The sequence below is a fragment of the Watersipora subatra genome, chromosome 4 (assembly GCF_963576615.1).
Source record: "Watersipora subatra chromosome 4, tzWatSuba1.1, whole genome shotgun sequence".
Classification (NCBI taxonomy): Eukaryota; Metazoa; Bryozoa; class Gymnolaemata; order Cheilostomatida; family Watersiporidae; genus Watersipora; species Watersipora subatra.
The window spans coordinates 34461450-34471916 of NC_088711.1; the positions used below are offsets into that span (position 1 = coordinate 34461450).

General features: G+C 32.1%; 1 protein-coding gene across 2 annotated transcripts in view; it reads right to left on the bottom strand.

The window, feature by feature from the left end:
- The window catches only part of LOC137393544 (uncharacterized), a 46611-nt gene that overhangs the window by 17335 nt on the left and 18809 nt on the right, over positions 1 to 10467 (bottom strand). For both annotated transcript variants that reach the window (XM_068080140.1, XM_068080139.1), the window contains exons 3-7: positions 8863 to 8951; positions 6644 to 6757; positions 2703 to 2772; positions 2515 to 2596; positions 317 to 472 (exon numbers count right to left, since the gene is read on the bottom strand). In XM_068080140.1, the coding sequence (XP_067936241.1) occupies positions 317 to 472; positions 2515 to 2596; positions 2703 to 2772; positions 6644 to 6757; positions 8863 to 8919 (479 nt within the window). In that variant the 5' untranslated portion in view covers positions 8920 to 8951. The remainder of the gene's footprint in view (positions 1 to 316; positions 473 to 2514; positions 2597 to 2702; positions 2773 to 6643; positions 6758 to 8862; positions 8952 to 10467) is intronic.

Here is a 10467-nt window from a genome sequence, read left to right on the forward strand (position 1 = left end):
ACTCCTTCATCTTTATTATCTTTTCTTGCAATGTCGTGTGTTGCCTCGCCTCTAATTCTCTCAGCTCCTCAGCCAAAAGCTCCTACTGAGTCAATGCTTACGTTTGTGACTCTCTGGGTGGACTTTGCGAGCTAGTTTTAAATAATCACCTTTCGTACCCTGAAATTTCCTTCATAAAAAGGGCAAAAATTTTCCAAAGAAGTGTTTCGTAACCTACAAATTCCATCTGAATAGTCTTTAGTAAGTAAAAGTACAACTGTAATTCTGATGACTTCTCCAAACCACTAATGTCAAGTCTACCACAGAGCATGCTGACCTGTAATATGAATCGGCAATGCTTGCAGTCCTACTTGTCGAAGGAATCAGCCTTTCACTTGAGCTCGATGCTTGAATTAAACAGGCGTCGCTATATATGGGTTGAGCAGCCGGGTTAGTCGTGCTCAGACTAGCACGCCTGGCGTTCAGCTGGTATCTAAATAAACACACTTTTAGCGTATTTGTTGGTTATCAGCACAAGACACATGGCAAGGCAGTTGAACCAGAAGCTTTTAAAAATGGATGAAAAAAGGCAAACAACCACACAACTCAATTAAACTTTGAAGGTCAACTGATAGCAAAAAATATTATTGCTTTAACATAGAAAGACATGGATTATATTACAGATTAAGGTTTAAATAATATTTCTGTGTAATTACAAACAAATACCAGGTTTTATCAACATTTCCAAGTCGTGAGAATACACAGAAAGATTTGCAATCTTTGCAAATTATTGATCACTAATTGATCAGAACAAAATTACCAAAACAGCTGCCTTGCTATATAAACATACTAGCCGATTGCCTGGTGTTGCACTGGTAATAGATTAGTTACCTAATGCATTTGAGTAACTTACCTGGAAAGCTAGACCTTTACTAAAACAATACCGTGTTGTGTTTTGGGTCAGCTTAACAATTGCTACGCGTAACATCCACAGCGCTTGTTGTTAACTCCAAGTAAGCGCTTTAAGCGTGAGTATCTTACCCAATGTAATGACTATTTGCCTAATTCAGTTTTTGCCTCTAGATCTGGAAGTCCCAAGATCAAATCCAGTGCTGTGCAAATTTTTTATTGCTAGATTTTAATTGTTATAACTGGACACAGAGTTTAACAAAAAGACAAACACTGAGATTTACGTAAATTACAATCAGACCGATAAACACGACACAAGCTTTTTTAGTATTTGTGGAATATGCTTTGAATATGCGGTATAATTGTCTGCCATATTGACTAACCAAAACATGTATCCTGGCGACTGATCAGGGAAAATGTGTTACAGTAGAATGGCAGATGAGAGAAGCGGTTTTATCTCGTGCTCACATGTTGATATCGTACATCATGTCTATATTTTGCCAAAAAGGCACCTAATGTCACAGCTTGAAGCTTGCATAGTGATTTTTTATTTATTTTCAAAACTGGTTTGTTGGACTTATAACAGCAAAACTATTGCTGAAAAACAGAATACCATGATTGTATTGTTTTAAATCGATATAATATTAAAATTCTGTAAATTAACCTTTAAAACTGGTAATGGCCTTGGATGTGATAACAGTTGAAGGCACAATTGTTAGGCAATACAAATGGAGTGCAAAGCATAGACAGCACAGTCGTATTTCAACGTTATCAAAAAACCCTATTGGTGATGGCATAAGATGAAAAGATTGTTATTAAATAAAAAAAATAAGGACAAATATGCCATTCAACGAGATATTGTAGTCGTTGTGAAACTAATAACAATATCAAAGAGGTTTAATATTATTTGGCACCATATCAGTAACACGAAAAATCTTTCAAACACAATTCCAATGAACAATAACTGATATTCCAGACAGAGCTTATACAAAGCAAAACTGATAATTATTAAATTATCTTATTAACTTATTAAATTTACTAATTTACCATTCTGCTTCCATGATACAATTAGATTATAAAATTTACTAGAAAATTTTATTGTTATCAAAAGTATGGCTCATCTGAACTGCCCCTTAAAACACCCTACAAAGAGACCCAGTAGACCCATTTATATTTACACCAATATAATAAATGATGATCATGGAGTTTGTGTGAAAAAACTGTTGCTGCAATATTTTCAGTGGATTTGCATAGAATTTGGGAACTTGACAAAATATTATTGATAATGGAAGTTTAATGTAAAAATAATTTACTTTGCTAATAATATGTTATAAATTATCTGATATATTTTGATAACAGACTTACAAACTAAAATTTACGAATTTATGACAACAATTACAAGTACGTACAAATGTGTAATCTAGATATGTGCAAAAACGATGTTTGGAAAAGAATTTGTTAACATTAAAATTCAATTATATCACAACTAGGTAATTTAGCATATAATTACATAACACAATTTAATTATTTAAGATCTTAATTTCAATGAACGCTTCTAACCAATAAAGAAAAGACAATATAAACAAGGAACTAAAAGTTATGCTTGTAAGTGCAAGCATAAATTACCTGTGGACTTTTCTGGTAAGCTCAGCAAACTCTGAATGGAGATCACCAAGTGTAATGTTGAAGCCGGTTTTTTTGTTCTTTTCTACAAGTAGATTAGCATAGCAGACGTCACCGGCTATTTTCCATTACCGACCAACTAGATAGCTAGATGACCAATTATGCATTTGAATATCTTATGGTAACCTCACCTGCTAGTAAACTCGAAACTGTCTTTTCAAGTAATTGAATTTGCTGGTGTGTCATTTGCAGAGAGCCAAGCTACAAAAATTCCAAAAAATTGCTTTACAACTCAAAAGCTGGATAGCTAATAAATATCATTTGTCATATCTTCACATGTATAACATGTATATATAGTACAACTTACACGTGTGATATATATAGTACAACTTACATGTGTGATATATATAGTACAACTTACACATGTGATATATATAGTACAGCTTACACGTGTGATATATATAGTACAACTTACACGTGTGATATATATAGTACAACTTACACATGTGATATATATAGTACAACTTACACGTGTGATATATATAGTACAACTTACACGTGTGATATATATAGTACAACTTACACGTGTGATCTATATAGTACAACTTACACGTGTGATATATATAGTACAACTTACACGTGTGATATATATAGTACAACTTACACGTGTGATATATATAGTACAACTTACACGTGTGATATATATAATACAACTTACGCGTGTGATCTATATAGTACAACTTATACGTGTAATCTATATAGTACAACTTACACGTGTGATATATATAGTACAACTTACACGTGTGATATATATAGTACAACTTACACATGTGATATATATAGTACAACTTACACGTGTGATATATATAGTACAACTTACACGTGTGATATATATAGTACAACTTACACAGGTGATATATATAGTACAACTTACACATGTGATATATATAGTACAACTTACACGTGTGATATATATATAGTACAACTTACACGTGTGATATATATAGTACAACTTACATGTGTGATATATATAGTACAACTTACACGTGTGATATATATAGTACAACTTACACGTGTGATATATATAGTACAACTTACACGTGTAATCTATATAGTACAACTTACACATGTGATATATATAGTACAACTTACACGTGTGATATATATAGTACAACTTACACGTGTGATATATATAGTACAACTTACACGTGTGATCTATATAGTACAACTTACACGTGTGATATATATAGTACAACTTACACGTGTGATATATATAGTACAACTTACACGTGTGATATATATAGTACAACTTACACGTGTGATATATATAATACAACTTACGCGTGTGATATATATAGTACAACTTACACGTGTGATATATATAGTACAACTTATACGTGTAATCTATATAGTACAACTTACACGTGTGATATATATAGTACAACTTACACGTGTGATATATATAGTACAACTTACACGTGTGATATATATAGTACAACTTACACGTGTGATATATATAGTACAACTTACACGTGTGATATATATAATACAACTTACGCGTGTGATATATATAGTACAACTTACACGTGTGATATATATAGTACAACTTACACGTGTGATCTATATAGTACAACTTACACGTGTGATATATATAGTACAACTTACACGTGTGATATATATAGTACAACTTACACGTGTGATATATATAGTACAACTTACACGTGTGATATATATAGTACAACTTACACATGTGATATATATAGTACAACTTACACGTGTGATATATATAGTACAACTTACACGTCTGATATATATAGTACAACTTACACGTGTGATATATATATAGTACAACATACACGTGTGATATATATAGTACAACTTACACGTGTGATATATATAGTACAACTTACACGTGTAATCTATATAGTACAACTTACACGTGTGATATATATAGTACAACTTACACGTGTGATATATATAGTACAACTTACACGTGTAATCTATATAGTACAACTTACACATGTGATATATATAGTACAACTTACACGTGTGATATATATAGTACAACTTACACGTGTGATATATATAGTACAACTTACACGTGTGATCTATATAGTACAACTTACACGTGTGATATATATAGTACAACTTACACGTGTGATATATATAGTACAACTTACACGTGTGATATATATAGTACAACTTACACGTGTGATATATATAATACAACTTACGCGTGTGATATATATAGTACAACTTACACGTGTGATATATATAGTACAACTTATACGTGTAATCTATATAGTACAACTTACACGTGTGATATATATAGTACAACTTACACGTGTGATATATATAGTACAACTTACACGTGTGATATATATAGTACAACTTACACGTGTGATATATATAGTACAACTTACACGTGTGATATATATAATACAACTTACGCGTGTGATATATATAGTACAACTTACACGTGTGATATATATAGTACAACTTACACGTGTGATCTATATAGTACAACTTACACGTGTGATATATATAGTACAACTTACACGTGTGATATATATAATACAACTTACACGTCTGATATATATAGTACAACTTACACGTGTGATATATATAGTACAACTTACACATGTGATATATATAGTACAACTTACACGTGTGATATATATAGTACAACTTACACGTCTGATATATATAGTACAACTTACACGTGTGATATATATATAGTACAACATACACGTGTGATATATATAGTACAACTTACACGTGTGATATATATAGTACAACTTACACGTGTAATCTATATAGTACAACTTACACGTGTGATATATATAGTACAACTTACACGTGTAATCTATATAGTACAACTTACACGTGTGATATATATATAGCACAACTTACACGTGTGATCTATATAGTACAACTTACACGTGTGATATATATAGTACAACTTACACATGTGATATATATAGTACAACTTACACGTGTGATATATATAATACAACTTACACATGTGATATATATAGCACAACTTACACGTGCGATCTATATAGTACAACTTACACGTGTGATATATATAGTACAACTTACACGTGTGATATATATAATACAACTTACACATGTGATATATATAGCACAACTTACACGTGCGATCTATATAGTACAACTTACACGTGTGATATATATAGTACAACTTACACGTGCGATCTATATAGTACAACTTACACGTGTGATATATATAGTACAACTTACACGTGTGATATATATAATACAACTTACACGTCTGATATATATAGTACAACTTACACGTGTGATATATATAGTACAACTTACACGTGTGATATATATAGTACAACTTACACATGTGATATATATAGTACAACTTACACGTGTGATATATATAGCACAACTTACACGTGTGATCTATATAGTACAACTTACACGTGTGATATATATAGTACAACTTACAAGTGTGATCTATATAGTACAACTTACACGTGCAATCTATATAGTACAACTTACACGTGTGATATATATAGTACAACTTACACGTGTAATCTATATAGTACAACTTACACGTGTGATATATATATAGCACAACTTACACGTGTGATCTATATAGTACAACTTACACGTGTGATATATATAGTACAACTTACACGTGTGATATATATAGTACAACTTACACGTGTGATATATATAGTACAACTTACACGTGTAATCTATATAGTACAACTTACACGTGTGATATATATATAGCACAACTTACACGTGTGATATATATAGCACAACTTACACATGCGATCTATATAGTACAACTTACACGTGTGATATATATAGTACAACTTACACGTGTGATATATATAGTACAACTTACACATGTGATATATATAGTACAACTTACACGTGTGATATATATAGCACAACTTACACGTGTGATCTATATAGTACAACTTACACGTGTGATATATATAGTACAACTTACAAGTGTGATCTATATAGTACAACTTACACGTGTGATATATATAGTACAACTTACACATGTGATATATATAGTACAACTTACACGTGTGATCTATATAGTACAACTTACAAGTGTGATATATACAGTACAACTTACACGCGTGATCTTCCCAGCCTTCATTTGCGATGGTTTCAAGTCAGAGCTTGAACAAATGTTTTTGAGCAGCTCATAGCAAATAAGAATGTTAGCTCTCCATTTCGCATCAGATCCCTGCTCAATATACATGATTATACGCTATATGAAGTTACCACCAGATATAATTTATGTTAAAAAATACACAAGAACAGGAGAAATATTTGAACAGCATGCCTGATAGTTGTTGCTATAGTTGAGCAGCATGCCTAATAGTTGTTGCTATAGTTGAGCAACATGCCTGATAGTTATTGCTATAGTTGAGCAACATGCCTGATAGTTGTTGCTATAGTTGAGCAGCATGCCTGATAGTTATTGCTATAGTTGAGCAGCATGCTTGATAGTTGTTGCTATAGTTGAGCAGCATGCCTGATAGTTGTTGCTATAGTTGAGCAGCATGCCTGATAGTTATTGCTATAGTTGAGCAGCATGCCTAATAGTTGTTGCTATAGTTGAGCAGCATGCCTGATAGTTATTGCTATAGTTGAGCAGCATGCCTAATAGTTATTGCTATAGTTGAGCAGCATGCCTGATAGTTGTTGCTATAGTTGAGCAGCATGCCTGATAGTTGTTGCTATAGTTGAGCAGCATGCCTGATAGTTGTTGCTATAGTTGAACAGCATGCCTGATAGCTGTTGCTATAGTTGAGCAACATGCCTGGAAGTTGTTGCACACACATGTGTATGAATAAGATTTTTCCTTATGAGACTAACCAGATTTCGGAACCTCCTATTAAAATTCGACTGAAAATATACCTTAACATGTCATTTTATAAAAGGGTTCTTCATTCTCACAATCTCTACATTTTATTTCATCATAAACTGTACAATAAAATGAATATCAATATAAAACTTAAATTAAAATATAAGTTTTATTGGTATTTGATTTCGTGATGGAAATGCATTCATATGTATCCTTGTTTTTACTGTTGTTGTTTTCTGTATAAAGAACATAAATTCCAAAATGTTCTGAAAGTAAAGTGAAACAATTTTTGTTACAATTTAAATTAAGTTCATAAGCATTTTAATCTCGAAGCACAAGTTTTACAGTTATTAACACCTGCAATACAGCATCACGCTTGCCATAGAAATCTGCTGCAATATTAATAGGCTCACTTGTAAAAATTATTATAATTACCTCATTATTTCACCCAGACAAATCTTCAGTAAAATACGACATTTGACACTTGAGCAATTTTTCAAAATAATAATTGGTAAAAACACTGCCGCCGCAAAAAAGTTTACACCGTCAAAAAGACACTTTTATTCAAATATGATTATCACGCCAAAACTTTAATTAGATTTAACTATGCCCTAGTATAAAATCATCCAGATCTACAACTTCAACAATAAAAAATGTTATAGACTTCTTTGTCGAAATAGAATATACATAAAATTGCAGAAGAGATCATTGTGGATTGCTCCCTAGTGTTTCCAATAACATAGACTGGCTTTACCCTTTTTAAATATAGTGATACTAATGAGGGTATGTATGACCAGGGATGATCTTCACAGTTGTGACTCTTAGGTGGATAGCTACATTTCCACGAGTGAATTGCTATTTGAACAAATACCGAAACTGGTAGCAAATTTTCATTTAAAACAAAGTTTTTATATAATACATTGTTTACTACATGCTTGTCTTACCCTAACAGGCAAGTTATTGTACCTTTGAGATATTCTTGCCACTTATTATGTTCTTGGCAAAAAAACTAATTAATTTCATTTTGAACAATATGAATATAAATATTATGTTTTCAAAGTATAATTTTTTTATTTTCACACAAAATTGAGTAGCATTTTTAAATGTAATATCTAACAAGTGTTTCACACTTATTTTTAATACAAGTATTACAGCATGATGTCACGAGTGTCACATCATGCTGTGCTACTAAGTTCACTCGTGTCTTACAACTACTATGTTGTAGTTTTGATGCATGCATATGCATCTTGATGAGCCGTCACAAAATCGTCAATATATCAGAGACCAAAACGCTAATTTAAAAAATGTTTTTAAAGTTTTAGATAGGAAAGATGTTATATTATGACATACTAAAATTTAAGCAAATTTTTTTTTTAATTTTTTTGAAAATTCACTACATTTGAGCGAGATTCTTATAAAAAAAATCCTAACCAAATGGATATATAAGCTTTACAAAGATTTTGAGGCTAGACATTACATACCTGTCTGTTTCGAGTTGGGTCGGACGACTTGTGTCTACGCATAGCACTGAGTAGCATTGAATAGGAAATCCTCAACTTGAAAGAATACTCTATAATACACACAACTAAAGGTATTTAATTTACAGCAAGTTGAGAAATGGAAATTTGATTTGAAATAAAGAACAGAAAGAAAACTATCAGTCAGATTTTCGGTATGTTCTTTGCATGAATGTTGTTGTTCAAGTCTGCTTATATGTGAATGAACTTCACTTTAAGAATCCGAAGAAGGGTGGTGATTACATTCCCGAGAAAATATAAAGGAGCCAGACAATCCAAAAAAGGGATAGCACGAAAAAGCCTAACCATTGCAGTTACTTGTACGCACACATTAACTGTACTTGCTTATATTTATTGCATATAGATATATAAATACTTTCTACTCGTAAAAGTGGTTTGGTTCATTGCGGAGCGGTAAAAGGTTTACGGCAGATCCTTTACAATAAATCTTAACCATTATTTTATCACTTGCATTGATTTAGCTGGCACTTGCATCAGTAAACAAAACTGTTTACTGATGCAAGTTTCTATTTATTGGACCGAAACATAGTTTTTGAGTCAGATACTGCTATGAGTAACTAAAACTTATTTAGCAAGTGGCAACAATTTAAATGTTCTATTATGCATACCCTAAGAATTGCTCAATAAAAAATATGATGAAAATTTTAATTGGATAACAATTAGCAAATAACGATACTATAGCCTACAGTGTATACAGTATTGTGCAAGGCTAAAGAGGTAGTTGTCTCAACAATATAAAGGCAACTCCTCGAACATTACTTTGCCTGTTAGCACGAAGCCATGGAAACAGACACCTATGTAATCAACTGGCATCCCAGTTTCAACTACCAGGGTTGAAGCACCAGAGTTATCATTTCAATCAGGCAAGCCAGAGATCACACCGGGTAGTGTAGATGCAAGGTAATTCTTTATTTCAAGATCCTTAGACATGCTAATGTTCAAAGAGATACATTAGCATGTCTAAGATAAATGTAAACTTGTACTAAAAATAAGAGTGGGACAAGTTACGCCTAAAAACCAACTTGTCGCAAGCTTTACATAATTATCATGTCAAAAAATACAAAATAATCATGTCCTGTTAATTAAAACTGTTTTTAAAACTAAATTGTAACAAGTTGTTACGTGGTGTACCTCGTAAGGCAAAAAATAATCATCATGTTCCCTTTGGCGAGGGGAACATGATGATTTTTCATCTCGCCACACGAATCTTATTTCAATAACCAATTTTTTGCCCGAGTTCAAATTTGGCAGCCGGTGTGCTTATTACGTATGTCGAAATAACAAAGACACTAAAATGCTGTTTGCCAAAAACATTTTCACAATGCCTGAAAGAGAAACGATGACCGATTTCTCTCAGTTCAGCATTTCGCATGTGAAAAATAGTAATACCTTTCCTTTAAAACTAGTAGCAAAGTTGGAGTTGCGAGCCCTACAGATAGAAAGTCAGTGATCAAACAACTTATTTTAACCTACTAACCAAAGTCTACTTCATTGAGTGTTAAAGATGTGATTGCGTCAAAAAAGTTGATCAAATGAAATCAAGACCAG